This window comes from Trifolium pratense, linkage group LG4, assembly GCF_020283565.1.
Source record: "Trifolium pratense cultivar HEN17-A07 linkage group LG4, ARS_RC_1.1, whole genome shotgun sequence".
Lineage (NCBI taxonomy): Eukaryota > Viridiplantae > Streptophyta > Magnoliopsida > Fabales > Fabaceae > Trifolium > Trifolium pratense.
In genome coordinates, this window is record NC_060062.1 from 13,966,861 (window position 1) to 13,982,633 (window position 15,773).

Sequence of the window (15,773 nt, forward strand, 5' to 3'; positions counted from 1 at the left end):
TGATAAGAGTAAGTATATTGAACCCAATCATAAGCCTCCTTAATATCCAACACTGTCCCGAGTGCAATTTTCAACATTCAACTGTGTAGTTCTTATGAGTTGGTTGCATTATAAAACTAAAACAACTTGTACAAGAACAAGATGTGCAGGTGCAACATGTTGAACAAGATGTGTCAGACATCTTATTAATGGGCAAAGAACGTTGTGTCAGACATCTTATTAATGGGCAAAGAACGTGTACGTGCAACATGTTGAAACAGGATGTCCCAAACAATGGTGTAGGACATCTTGCCCAGTATAGCAGGCTGAAGAACTTAAAGTTTATCCAAGGCGCGCGATTCTCTCCAAAGTTTGTTACAAGCGCGAATTTAAGATTGTCACCTGTTTAATGGTGAGATAATAAAGTTTGTTATCAAACCTGCGTATTAGATATTATTGGGGATGATAACTAACGTTGATAAAGAATACAATTAAACCTTTTATCTTATACCCACTGTGTAAGGATTGTATCAGCCTCTAAATCTTAGGTGTTAAGGTTTAGTTGCTAGGTTGTTGTTGAATGTTTATTCAACATTATTTGTAAACGACAAAGAAGAAGTTCCATCACTTGTGACTAGTGGTGAGAGGAAGGTGAGTAGGTTACAAAAACTTGTCGAATCAGTTGTTTGAGACATCTGACAATATACACGGTTGTCCAAGACATCGTGTAAGACATCTGTCCCGCCGAGAACAGAATTTCAAACTGGTCAATTAACTTGGCTTGGAAATCATTTTCATTACAAACATTATTCGCCATTTCATATATTTTAACTTAAGATACTTCATTGCACTCCTGACTCAGAGGGATGTATGTACAAGAACAGTCATAGTAGAACAACCCCTCATCGGGATTAACTCTTAGAAATGATGTTATGTCATTGTAATCTATAGGGATAGTAGCCGATAATCTTACTAACCGAATATTGCATTCCTTGGTGGTAACACTCTCTCTAACAGTTCTAGTTAGGATGATCTCAATAATTGGCCCGAATCTTTGATTGTTAAAATCAAGTTCATCAATGATGAACAATTTTAGTGATCGAGCACACGATCTAAAACCACTGTGTAGGGTGAGAACATTTCAGTCTTCAGCCGTGGTGACAATAATCTGGCTATTTATTGTGTGGTATTCGCTCTACGGCTTAACCTCAACATGATATGCAGTCAAGTATGGTCCGACAAGTTTTTAATTATTTCATCGACACGAGCATGTGAAGGGGCTAAGTAAACACATTTAGAACTGTCACCATGATGATGTATCATATATGTACTATATAGCGAACATCAATGTCAAGCTTTCCATCTATGGCACCAAAAACCATAAGATTATACGATTCTAAGGGAGCATTATATGCCAAATTATGACCTTAATGCAATGGTTCAATTCCCTTAAAAGCGATTTGTCTGATATAGCAGAAAGATCACATTCTTTCATTGTTGCGCTGAAAATTAACAAAAAATGAGACAATTAAGATAACTAATCCACTGAACCACCACACTTGTGTGGAGTCGAAAAATAAAATAGCGAATAAACTATAAGATAAGCGGCTGTCTTTTACAAGAGTATGTAAAACACTGAAAAACTACATACAAACATACACACACATACAAATTTAAACCAATTATAGAATTCTATAATAAGGGAATTCACCAACAAAATAGTCATTCAATTGTTGATTCGAAAAATAAAGTATCAAATAATAATCTACAAGATAAGTAATAGGGAAATGCTTAATGTCCCGAAACTTTTATCCCGACTTATTCCCGAAGGCATATTTATTTAAACATGGTAACAATTATATACACCACACCCCCATGTTTTCTGGCCTGTCCAATATTTAATTGGTTGAATTATGTTTCGGGAAGTTTTCGAGATGAATTCAGTCGGTATATATAGCACCACTCTAAGTAATATCAATGTTTAAACAACATACATAAAAAAACAATATTTAAACAATAATTTAAATAGGCGCCCTACGCAGCTTTAGGGTCACTTTCAAGCCAAATGGTGTCCCAACCGTGGCTCGCAGCTAACTCAAACGCAAGAATCAATGCCATAAATTCAGTATGAAGGACAGAAAAGTGAGGAAGTTTAGAAGCAAAACTCCCAAAATGATTGCCATTATGATCACGGAAAATACCTCCACAAGCCGAGGAATTCTCTAAAAAGGAACCATCTGTGTTTACTTTCATCCATAACACGTTGGGAGATTTCCAAAGAACCATGTGGATTTTGGGCGCATCTCGAAGACAAATCGGGACCTGAAGGTTTGTTAAAATCAACATGTTTTCATGCGTATTGGAGGAGGAGCTTTTCAAGAGCTGTGCGCTTGTCACAATCAAAGTTTTAATCTTCATTTTTGCCGTGTGAATAGAGACAGAGGCATTGTTAAATCGAATTCCATTCCTTGCCATCCAAATAGTATGGAAAACGTGAATGATAGCAGCTGTTGCAAGGTCCATAATTTGTGCATCCCAAGCTGACTTGCAGCTGTCAAAAATGCTAGAAATAGAAGAGGTATCAAAGGTGTGGTTAAACAATGAATTTTAGGAATGTCAATAGCATGAATACGATCTGAAATTGCAGCAACAATGTCCGAAATATAACGAGGAATAATCCAGACATTATTCGGCTATCATATCCGCCACCGATGAATGCATGCGTTTAGCAATTGAGCCCGGGAGCTGAAGCAAATCCACTAACGGTTTGCCTAACCAATTATCATTCCAATAAGAAATACTCTCTCCATTGCCAATAAGCCAAATGGAATTATTGACAGCAGTAGTGAAATGTGGTTTCATACCGTGCCAAATGGAAGAGTTTAGGAAGGAACGAGTCCGGATGCCATCTTTAATGTAGCGAGCTCTACATAGTAACGCCCACTGATCTTGGCTAGATAGAAGTTTCCAGCATAACAATAGCATAAGGGAGACATTTATGTTAGACAAAGGGCGAAGGTCCAACCCTCCAGCCGCATATGGGTTACAAACTTTTTTCCAAGCGACAGTGCAAATTTTCTTCGTATTAATATCACCACTCCAAACAAAGTTCCTTATCCAAGTATCAAGCTTCTTCAGAATATTCTTTGGCCAAAGATAAACATGGAATGAATAGATAAGCATACCGTGAATAATTGATTTCACCAATTGAACGTGACCCATGATAAGAAGGTTGGAATTCATGTTGTGCAGCAACTTGCCATGGAGGGAAAAATGCTGGACCGAATTAACAACATCGGATGCGACTATGTGACAATAACATTGATAAAACTGGCCACTGAAGCCGTCTGGACCTGGTGCACCGTCGCCATTCATGGTGAAAACGACGTCCTTGATTTCCTCACGGGAAGGTACGTGAATAAGCATTTTCAGTTATCCAACTCAAGGTGCATTTAGCCATGGTTATGAAGGCAATGATATATCCAACTCAATTGTTGATATAGAAAGGTTCAGAAAGACAATTCAAAAATAATAAGCTCATTTTGAGGAGCATTGATTTTTCAAGCAATCAATTGACAGGAAACATTCCAAAAGAAATAGGAAACTTGATAGAATTAGTGTCATTGAATTTATCCAACAACTATTTGAGTGGAGAAATCCCTTCAAAGATTGGAAGGTTAACATCACTTGAATTTCTTGATTTGTCAGGAAACCATTTGTCTAGTTTAATTCCTCCTTCTCTAGCTCAAATTGATCGCTTGTCCGTGTTGAATCTGTCGGATAACAACCTGTCTGGAAGAATTCCAATTGGAACACAGTTGCAAAGTTTTGATGCATCAAGCTATGAAGGGAATGCTGATCTTTGTGGGAAACCACTTGACAAAAAATGTCCAGGAGATGAACAAGTTGCACATCAGAAACCAGAAACACAAGAAGAAAATAGTCAAGAAGATAAAAAATCACTTTATTTGAGTGTGGCATTGGGATTTATCACAGGATTTTGGGGACTATGGGGATCATTGTTTCTTAGCCGGCATTGGAGACATAAAATATGTCTTGTTCTTGAACAATATACTTGACACAATCTATGTGTTTATAATGCTGAATGCAACTAAATTTCGAGTGTGGATTAGAGATTTGCAGGTAACCTTTTCTTGTCTCTCTCATTCCAGCCTTCATATATTATAATCAGAAGTTTAATCACTTAAACCACCGTTTCAAAAAAAATCACTTAAACCAGGAAAACATTTATATAGTTCCATTTGGTAATTACTTGACAAGCTACTATCATGATCACAATTTGTTTATAGCTTGGTGAGCTTACAACAAAATTGTTACATCAAAATTCTAGGTACTTTTTTTTTTCAAAACAATGTTTTACAATTTAAGGATGATTAAAGACTTGAAATATTTTACTAAGAAAATTAAAATTAATTTAAAAAAGAATAATGAAAATTCACGATTTATTTATTAAGACATAGGAATAGCTTATACATGGAGCATTTCTTTGAACCATTTCCATCTTGGTTGAAGAAAGGTAGCAGGAGAAGTAACTGTGATCAGACAAAAATAAGGAGTTATTCTCCAACTTCAAAGTTCTCTTGTTATGTTTATGCATCAATAATTTAAATAATCATTTGTGAAACATATATGTTGTGGGATTAATGTTGTTTCTCTAAAAAAACATGTTTTATGATCTAAGTATTTGGATACTGTAATGATGCCACTCATAGTTCTGCATCTTATAGTATAGTTGTATGAATGTTATATGATTGATGTGAATCACCATTTTATATATCATTGTGTTTCTTGACATGTGTCGACATAGTTACGTGGAATTGGCCAATGCAATTTTGAGTTTCCTTGATGACTTTATTGTTTGGTCATGGTTACTCAAATGAGGAAGATGAAATTATGCTCACTGATGGGGTAATGTTTATCATTCCAACTAATAAAATTGTAACAACTGAAAACAGTGACTAGAATGAAAATTCGCTCGCTTCAGAAACAACTCTCGCTTCGTCTTCTATGTACACTACCTGCTAGTCCTATACTGACCATCTTGAAACTTCAAACTGGTCTAGTTTTTCAGGTGAAACTTTCTTACCACCTTCACATTGTATAATTCCTCCAAGGATTTCGCTATATTCATTGCTTTTACGTGACACCCTCATAAAGAAGAGTTACTCCACTTTTTGAAACTCTTTAAACCATTGTTGATAGGAGAATAGGTGAAGGTTGATGTTGTTAACTTTCTATACTCAATTTTGAGAAGCCAAATAACACAGACACAAACTTACACAAGGGAAGGCAATAGGTATGACCTGAGAGCAAGGGGTCTAGGAAAGGGTGAAGCTTATACCTAGCTCTTACTTTTGAACCCACAACAATTAAATAAAGACTAAATATCTATTTAGTCCTTGAAATTATAAATGTTTTCAATTTAGTACCTCAAATTTGGTCCAACAAACAATGCCTAACTGCAGAATTTTGCAGTCCAACATGAAATGGTTTGAATATAAAGATCCCTAAGGTTGTGGAATTGTGGCCTTGGAGCTTTGGACAATTAATGTTTATCTGCTAATTGGGATTCTTTTTTTTTTTTTTTTTTGAAAACTCGTATCCGGCCTAAGAGCCGACTAATCCTAAGGATCCAATCCCACCGTCTACTTGCGGGGGACCATTTATAGCCGAACAAAGCTCATAGTATGGACTAATCCAACAAAATATTGGCACCAGGAGGAATCAAACTTGAGACCTTGAGAGGAAGGCACTCCAAAGTCCCACGCCAACAACACTAGGCCAACCCAAGTAGGTCATTTGGATTCTCTATTGATGCACTGTTTTTGTTCAGCAGCTGGTACACATTGCTGTGGCTGTGCTCTCATCAATGTTAACTTCCTGCATAACTGTGATCTTACAATATTCTATGATCATATTCAGTGTCATATTCTATGATCTTACAATATTTTTGGGAGGTAACTTTTACTACAGCAATTACTCAACTTTTATTTTTAAGAGTTTTCACTAAAACTATCACTGGCATTTCCAGCAGGATCGGGTCCTCTTGATCGTACTACTTATATGTTCACTTATGTATAGAACCTCGACCAGGATCGCCAAAATTGGAAGAATTGTTGGAAGAATACTGGAATCTGATGCCAGAATATCAGGCTAGTTTTCTTTTCGTATTATGTTATGAGTTCTTATCTTATCTTTTGTTACAAAAATAGCTTATACATAATCACTTATATGATAAGCGCTTATGCTATAAATGCTTAATTTAACTATTTATGCAAACAGGAACTTATCATTGTCTTGTTTCGACGTCCGCACTTTTTTCTCCTAAAACGATTTATTTTTCTATGACAAAGCTATATACAATATGGAATATTTTGTTTTCTTTTCAATTTGCTGTTCTTCATAACCAAACTAGAAACTCAACAGTGGCTATCATCAATTATCAAATCCTAAAGTTTTTGTTGCATATATACCTTTATGCTATCAATATTCCATATGTATGCTGTTTTGTCTTTTTGTACATCTAAGACCAAATTCAATCAAAATTAGAGGGAGATTCAAAATTTTGAAAAAACTTGATTGTCAAGCAACATATTTTATTCCAAATAATGTGACATGTTCTTGTTTGGTACTTGATTATGATCAATTTGGAAAAATAATTTGAATTGAGAATGATGATTTGGTATTGGTTTGGTATGCAGTATAATCAATATGTGAAGCAACATTTTCAATACAGAAGACTTGGAAGTTGATCTTGTTCCAGGTTGGTATTCTTTGTTACTACACCTTTCTCGTGACCTTTGCTGATCCTATTGTGAGGTAATAGTCTTTTCATTAGGAAGGTCCTTTTTGAACCATTTTATTATTTTGTATATTTATTCTACAAGAATGCATATAAGTCCAATAATATTATATCTTGTGTGCTCTCACATTTTCCATTCATTTAAATACACTACCATCCAAGACGAGTTTCTGGTGGAAACGACATCTCGAGGCTTGGAAATATGGAACTGGTCTTTATTATAAGCTATAGGCCTCCGTAGGGATTTTGAACTTCGTCCCTTGAGTTTATGAGGTTAAACTCTTACCACTTAACTGACATCTCATGGACAAGATTTACCCTTCATTTTATCCATTCTTGTAAGGGGAAAATTTTGCAAATTAAATACCATTGTTTTTTATTCACAAAACTATAATTTGAAACATTGCTGAAATAGAACCATGCATACTCATTTTCACGTGTACCAACATGTGTGTGTTGTTTGGTTTTGTTGGCTTTTCATTTATACCACTTTTTAAAACTTATGTGTGCTTTTAATCTGTTTAAATTGATTTATTTGAGTCTATATATTGACATAAGCATATGTAAAATAATTTGGGAGAGCTTATGAAAATAGCTTATGACATGTTTACATTGGCACTGCATTTCCAAAGGACTAATTATTAAGTCTCCACATCAAGTATTCCTCTAATTACCTCTTCCACTGTAAAAGCAGTTTACCTAACTCTTTTTGAATTTTTTTTTTTTACTTTTTAATATTTTCTTCCACATCAAGTATTTCAGTGAGTGGTGGAGATGGTGACACTAAATATTACGCTATTTTTCTTCTAGCTTCCTCTCATTCGGTTTCGTTTCTCAAAGTGAGAAGCAAAGATGAGTGGTATTGTAAGTATTCTCAAGTTAGTTAGAGCAATCTTTGTGTTGTTGCACTTGGACCTTCTTTTCTCCAACTATGGTGGAGCTGTTGCTGATGCAAAACATGTTGGATGCACAGAGAAGGAGAGACATACCTTTTGCCTACTTGGGACAGTAAGAGTGATAATTGCTGTTCATGGGAAGGAATCGTGTGTAACAATCAAACTGTCCATGTTGAAATGCTTGATCTAAATGGCGATCAGTTTGGTCCTTTTCGAGGCAAGATCAACACATCATTGATGGAGTTGCAGCATTTAAAGCATTTGGACCTCGGTAAGAGTCATTTTTCAAACAGTATTTTTCCAGAATTATTTGGTTCTCTAAGCAACTTGAGATTCCTTGACCTCCAAGCTTCATTCATTGGCGGAAGAATTCCAAATGATCTTGCTCGTCTTTCACACTTGGAATATCTTCATCTTTCATTTAATGGCCTCATTAATGGTACAATCCCTCATCAACTTGAAAATCTCTCTCATTTGCAAAACCTTGATCTTAGCGGGAATCTTCTTGTTGGAATCATTCCTCATCAACTTGGAAGCCTTTCAAATTTACAGGTGCTTCATCTTGAATACAATATTTACCTCAATGTTGAAGGTGAGTGGCTTTCTAATCTCACTCTTTTAACCCATCTTGACTTAAGTGACTTACCGAGTCTCACTTCTTCTCATGTCTGGCTGCAAATGATTACTGAGCTTCCAAAAATACAAGAATTGAAGCTATTTTTTATTTTTTTTTGGTTTTTCACCACCAGTTTAATCTGGTTCGGGGGTCAGTTCTGGCATCAAGTGGTTTCAGCCCCCTCCCGATCGCAGTTGTGGGGGATCAAGAATTGAAGCTATTTGATTGTGATCTTTCACATCCTTACCTTCTTTCTCTGTCCCCTTCACTTTTGAATTTTTCTACTTCTCTTACAATCCTTGATCTTTCATATAATACCTTCTCATCATCCAAAATATTTGAATGGGTGTTTAATGCCACCTCAAACTTGACTACACTTGCTCTTCGCTATAACAACTTCAGAGGTACCATTCCATATGAACTACATGGTGGAACTAGTATGGAATCCTTTAGTGGCATATGTAGTTTACACTCACTGCAACTTTGATTATAACAATTTCAGTGAAGACATTTCAACAATTCTTTTCAATTTTTCTGGCTGTTCTAGATACTCATTGCAAGATTTGAGTTTAAGTGGCAACAAAATTACTGGCACATTTCCGGACCTTTCAATATTCCCATCTCTAATAACAATTGATTTTTCAAGTAATCTGTTAAGTGGGAAGGTGCTAGATGCTGTCAAATTTCTTCCATCTAAATTGGAGTCTTTGACATTTCAATTCAACTATTTGGAAGGTGGAATTCCATATTCATTTGGTAACCAATGTTCATTAAGTTCACTAGACCTGTCAAATAACAAGTTGAATGAAGATCTTTCAGTGATGCTTCATAAATATATTTCATTTGTTTCTTTGTTTATTTTATTTCACTCAAACTCAAGTATGTCCTTGATCACTTTGTAATTTCCACGGGTAAAGTTTGTATAAACATCTCATGTTGAACTATTTGCATATCTTTGTTGAAGAAAGGTAGCAGAACAAGTAACTATGATCAAACTCAGTCATATCTTTTATTTATTTATTTCTTTGTCTATTTGATTTCCCTCGAACTCAATCATCTCCAATTGTACTTTGTCCTCTAATGACTTTGTACTTTTCACAGGAAAAGTTTGTCTAAGCACCTCCAATTGAACCATTTGCAACTTTGTTGAAGAAAGGTAGCAGAACTAGTACCTTCTCTGATCACATAGAAATAAAGGAGTTCAAAGTTCTTTGTTATACATGAATAATTTAAATAATCAATTTGTGAAGCATATATGCTGTGAGATTAATATTTTTAATCTGTAAAAGTTATATTTATGTAATGATGCTACTCTTAGTCTTGCTTCACTTTTCTAGTATGGTGTATGAATGTTATTTTTCCCTGTGCCATTTGAGATCATAACACACTTTTCTAGTATATTTGTATGAATATAATGTTGTTTGAGAAAAAAATTTGTGATTTAATTGCAATTTTTTGTGTAATTCTTAATTATTTTTTATTTCTATGACAATTTTATTTATGGTTATTGAAAAAGTTTATTAACTTTGTGTTTAATGTTTTTATTGTTTGGCATTCTTTAAATTGGTTAACTTTTCATATTGAGATTTGAGATACCTAAATTGAATTTGTAGATATGTACCAAATTTGTTTTTGAATTTGTGAATACTTTAAAATAAGAAATTTTTGCCTTTGTAGTACGTATAAGAATAGATGCAAACTCTGTCACAAAAAAAATAAAAAATAATAGATGCAAATTCATGAAATTAATTCACAATTGTTGTTCACTCATGCTTAATTTTAATCTTAAATTCAGTAAGGAATTAGGAGTAAGTTTTTAATTAAAGATTTTGTCACTAAGGAATTTTAGCACCAATAAGTTAGAGAATTCAATAATAATTTAATAAATCAAATTAGAATTTCAAGATATGAGTCTAGTTCAGCCTGACAGTTTTTATTCTTATTAAATGTTGTTGTAACCTTTAGGTCTATTATGAGTTTTATCGATATTTAAGTTAATAATTATATTGGCTCAAAAAGTTAATAATTATATTAAGTTTATAAATTTCTTGCTTTAAAAAAAAATTTAAACAATTTCTTTAGTCTTTAGAATAAAATAATTAAATATAAGTGAAACTATTATTTTTTTCTCATAACATATATTAAATCAATAAATTTATTTTTTTAATAATTAAATCAATAAATTTGTTTTAGTAAAACTATTGTCCCGAGTATACTTTTAAATAAATTATAATTAATTTGTTCTAATTATCAAAAAAAATAATTTGTTTTTTATAGAATAATTTTTTGTTCTAATTGATCTGTTCTAATTATTCCTATTTTTAAGAATATCGTATTTTTATTGTATTTATCGTATATTTCTATATTTTTGTATTTATCTTATATTCTTTCAATAACAAAAATTAGTGAAATTACAATGAAGAATACAAAATTTGGATTGTGGTTGATCCTACCAAGAATAAATTACTAAGTTTAGTAGTAATTATTTTTAAGGCTTAACTACACATTTGGTCCCTTACATTTATTTTAGGTTTCAATTTGGTCTCTTGCGTTTAAAAAGTATCAATTTGGTCCCTTACGTTTATTTTAGGTTTCAAGTTAGTCCTTTGACTCCTTTCCGTTAGTTTTGTCACTAACACCGTTTGAACAGTACACGTGTCAGCGTGTCAAAGTGCCACGTGTCAGTCCACGTATGCAAATTGACTGCCACATGTGACAAAATTGACGGAAAGGACTAACTTGAAACCTAAAATAAACGTAAGGGACCAAATTGATACTTTTTAAACGTAAGGGACCAAATTGAAACCTAAAATAAACGTAAGGGACCAAATGTATAGTTAAGCCTATTTTTAATATATTAGATAGAAGTAGATTAGATATATTAGAAGTAGATTATTATTATTCTGTCAAAAAAAAAAGTAGATTATTATTAGATTAGATTATTAGAATCTATCCAAAAAAAAAGATTAGATTATTAAAAGTAGATATATTTTTTGGGGCTTGCTTGTTTGGCAAGTTTCGTTTTTTTTTTTTTTTTAAATGAAGATTCGGCTTCGGCAGTTGGAAAGCCCAATATTTTAATATTATATATATATATATATATATATATATATATATATATATATATATATATATATATATATATATATATATATATATATATTTGTATTAGTATAAATTGACAAAGTGAATATATTTCAACCCTAATTATTGATTGAAAATATATATAACACACATCAGCCGCAACAATACAATACACACTACTTCTCTGTTCATTTAGTTCTTTTTCTCTTCTGCGTTTGTTTTCTGCGTTTGATCACAACATGGGATTCCAAGCTTCAGGTATGCTTCTTTTATTCCAATTACTCAAGAAACTTTTCAGGCATTGTGTGATTTTGCACCCTAAATTGTGTAATCAAACATGATTATTAAATTTGCATGTGTTGGATTGCAGGGTCATTCAAGTCAAGGGAGGATCATCGAAAACAGATTGAGCTTGAGGAAGCCCGTAAAGCTGGACTTGCACCTGCTGAGGTTGATGAAGATGGAAAGGATATCAATCCTCATATTCCTCAGTATATGTCATCTGCACCTTGGTATCTTAATGCTGATCAGAGACCTGTAAGTTTTTTTTTTTTTTTCTTTTTTAGAGACATATTATTATTATTAAGGTTTAACTATAGATTTGGTTTATTTTAAGTTTCAATTTGGTCTCTTAATAAAGTATCAATTTGGTCTCTTAGGTTTCCACCGTTTTCATTTAGTTGTTAGTTTTGTCACTAACATTGAACTATACACGTGTCAAAACAAACTGTCCGTCCACATATACAAACGTGTGTATCCAAGTGTCCACGAGTCGGTCCACATATGCAAACTGTTTGCCACATGTGACAAAACAAACTGATGCAAACGGTAGAAACGTAAGAGACCAATTTGATACTTTTTAAAGGTAAGGGAAAGGTAGGACCAAATCTATAGTTAAACCTATTATTAATAATATATTTTCTGTTTAAACAAAAAAAAAACTAACAAATTTTTTTCTGTTCCAATGTAGAGTTTGAAACATCAAAGGAATTGGAAATCTGATTCCAATTGCTCTAAATCCTGGTACGATAGAGGTGCTCAACTTTTCCATGCCAGCAACTATAGGAAAGGTGCATGTGAGAATTGTGGAGCTATGACACATGTTGCCAAGACATGCATGGAAAGATCACGAAAACTAGGAGCAAAGTATACAAACAAGAACATTGCTGCAGATGAAAAGATTGAAACTATTGAGCTTGACTATGATGGCAAACGGGATAGATGGAATGGGTATGATCCGTCAACATACGCTGGAGTCATTAACATGTATGAAGCCAGAGATAATGCTCGAAACAAGTTCCTGAAGGAACAACAAGTAAAGAAATTGGAGAAGGATAGTGCTGCAATTGATGAAGACGATTTAAGGATAGATGATGAGACTAAGGTTGATGAAAGCAAACAAATGGACTTTGCAAAGGTTAAGAAGCGTGTACGAACAACAGATGGTGGGTGTACAGGAACTGTGAGGAACCTACGTATTCGAGAAGACACTGCAAAATATCTTCTCAATTCTGCAAATTATTATGACCCCAAGTCAAGGTCCATGCGTGAAGATCCTTTTCCAGATACAGATCCAAATGAAACGTTTCGCTTGGGTGATAACCGATATATAAATAGTGGTCAAGCTTTGGAATTCAAGGAATTGAACATCTATGCTTCCCAAGTATTTGACAAGGGACAAGATGTTCACTTGCAAGCAGCTCCTTCCCAAGCAGAATTGCTTTATAAGAATTTCAAGGCCGCGAAGGAGAAATTGAAATCACAAACAAAAGAAACTATTATCGAGAAGTATGGAAATGTAGCTAACGAGGACAAACTCCCAAGAGAGCTTCTGTTGGGTCAGACTGAAATGCAAGTTGAGTATGATCGTGCTGGTAAAATTATTAAGGGACAGGAAATTGCAATCCCTAAAGGCAAGTATGAAGAAGATGTTTACATCAACAACCACACAACTGTTTGGGGCTCGTGGTGGAAGGATCACCAATGGGGTTTTAAGTGTTGCAAGCAGACGATACGCAGGAGCTATTGTACAGGTACTGCTGGCATTGAGGCTGCTGAGGCTGCAAGTGATCTTATGATGGCTAATATGGCACGTCATTAGATTGCTGCAGTTTCATACGCCGGCACATTATTCAGGGACGTATCTAGTAACATAACATAAGTATAAGAGAATCCTACGCTAGTTGGGAAAAATAATTTGTAACTCTGGTTCTACATGTCTTATTGAAATTAATGAAGAAGTTTTCTTTGTGTTCTTCCTCCTTGCTTCTCTACGTCGTATGTGTTCTTACTTTGCATTTAATTTTCTGCATCTGTGTGTTTTGTTTTTCTGATATTAGTAAAATATCTGTTAATTGGTAGTATTTCCGAGGGTTAATTAAGAAATTAAGGTAAAGAGTGCAAATTGAACTGTATTCCCTTGAAATGTGTTAGAATTGGTACTAATAAGTTAAAGATAAAAACAGAGTTTTGTAGTACAGAAACCTTTTGTGATGACAGGGTATCAACAGAAATTATAGATAACATGCCATAAAACAATACAACATACGAAGTTTTAAATTGTTTATCCCTTGTGTGTTCAAATCCATGTAGTTCAAATCTGAATTCATTCTGTTAAGATGCAAATTACAATAATTCCAAATTAAGCTGGAACTGGTTGTCTTTAAGATGGTTCAAAAACTGGAACTGGTTGTCTTTAAGTCTAGTTTCTACGAGAAAAATGAGGTCAGGTTGCTGAATGGACAGAAACTTTTTGAGGGCTCTCACTGTTCTAGGGTTGCCAAGCCCTTGAACATTCCAGGAGAGGAATTTCATGGCCGTGGGCTGGCCTGCATAGTGCAGTGTCGACCCTCGAGTTTTCCTCCATTTTTTGTCTGTTTTCTTGGGTTATTTGATCCTGCAGAGAGCACCTTCTGCTGGTCCTTCCAGTTGCATAGGTTCTTGACTGGTCCACCTTAGAGGATTACTTCAACTTATCTTTTGAGAAGGATGAATTGATATTTTCATTGCATTGAATATCAGATAAAACGTCGGAACTTTTTTGATATGCCATGTGGAAGCTTTTAGGTTTTGCTGAACTAAAACTCAGCTCTATATCTTTCTTTGATATTGAAAACCATGAAACAGCCATTTCACGCCGGTCTAGAGTTCGAACAAGAGCTTCTATAAGGTAAGGTACTTTTACCGTTATGTTAATTTGGTTTTGAGGTAACTTTTTATTTCTTTGGGAATGACACTCTCAATAAATCTATGTTCAAACCACAATATTCTAATTTCCAAAATTTAAGCAAATGAACTTGAGCAATACATTGTCATTACAGGTTGGTGAAGGTTTATCAAAAGATGTTAAAGCTCTAAAACTTGCGCTGTTCCGTTGGCTTGAAGCACTTGATCATACGATTTCTTCATATACTTTTTAATTGATTGTCTTTTATCCATTAATCATTATATATACTGAAATGCTTTTGTTGAGAATGAAACAAATTGATCCATACCATTTATGTGAATGTTGAGCTGGAAATATTGTCTCAACAAGTTGTGGAGGATGGACGGTTATTGTACAAGCAATCAGGAGGGCTACTTACCACTATAAGATAAGGGTCACAGTCACTTGTCAAGTGGATATGTTGGTAAAAAGAAGAAAGTTTCATTTCAGCATTCTAGTTTTTAGGCTGGAGGAGCCACATCTTATGCCAGGAGACTAGTTGAAACAGTGTCTTGAAGGTATAAATCTAACAAGTGGTTGCATATCCAGCTTGTTACCAAGTGGATGTGATTTTTAAAGAAACTGATAGGGTGATTTACCAAACAACAGCAATACCATTTTATATATATTGTTCTAATTGATATCATTTTTTGTTTTCATTTTCATAATGTCTATATTTTATGAAAATCATTGTATAATGAAAATAACAATTTACTATTGTAACTACTAAAATTTTTAACTGAAGACACTGTTTTTTACACTATTATTAAGACTATCATCTAATTAAAAATTCACTGGTGTGACAATGTTGAAAAAGTGTTCTGTGTATTGTCTTCAAAAGTTAAAGATTTCTTGACCAGAATATAGCGATATGTAAAGACTTCAAAGTTAAAGTTTTATGCTCTCATTTATGAAAAACACAATACCTTGATGATGATATGTATTAGTATTTAAGAAAAAATTTGATCATTATGCAATGATCTCTTAAACTCAGTTGCATTAAACTTGTTGGATTGGAAACTATCCACTACTATCTTTGAATCAAGCTCAACTTCAACCAGACCCAAGCGCCCATGTAATTGCTGATAGTAAGCCAAGCGCCTCACCAATACGGACACACAAATAGGCGAAAACTGATCATATTTTCCCAAGATAAAAGCACCACATTCA

The 15,773-nt window shown here is 34.0% G+C and overlaps 1 protein-coding gene and 1 pseudogene across 1 annotated transcript; both read left to right on the forward strand.

The window, feature by feature from the left end:
* Window positions 1-7,654: 7,654 nt before the first annotated feature.
* LOC123922148 lies at window positions 7,655-9,216 on the forward strand (annotated as a pseudogene).
* Window positions 9,217-11,514: 2,298 nt separating this feature from the next.
* LOC123920325 (pre-mRNA-splicing factor SLU7-A-like) lies at window positions 11,515-13,653 on the forward strand. The gene is made up of 3 exons (XM_045972593.1): window positions 11,515-11,656; window positions 11,769-11,935; window positions 12,369-13,653. Exons 1-3 carry the CDS (start codon window positions 11,638-11,640, stop codon window positions 13,497-13,499), a joined length of 1,317 nt encoding a protein of 438 aa, XP_045828549.1. The 5' UTR covers window positions 11,515-11,637; the 3' UTR covers window positions 13,500-13,653.
* Window positions 13,654-15,773: the final 2,120 nt, after the last annotated feature.

Bases quoted from the DNA above. Each gene is read 5' to 3' on its own strand.
- LOC123920325 (XM_045972593.1), top strand. The intron at 11,936-12,368 runs GTAAGTTTTTTT...GTTCCAATGTAG, and splicing joins TTAATGCTGATCAGAGACCT to AGTTTGAAACATCAAAGGAA.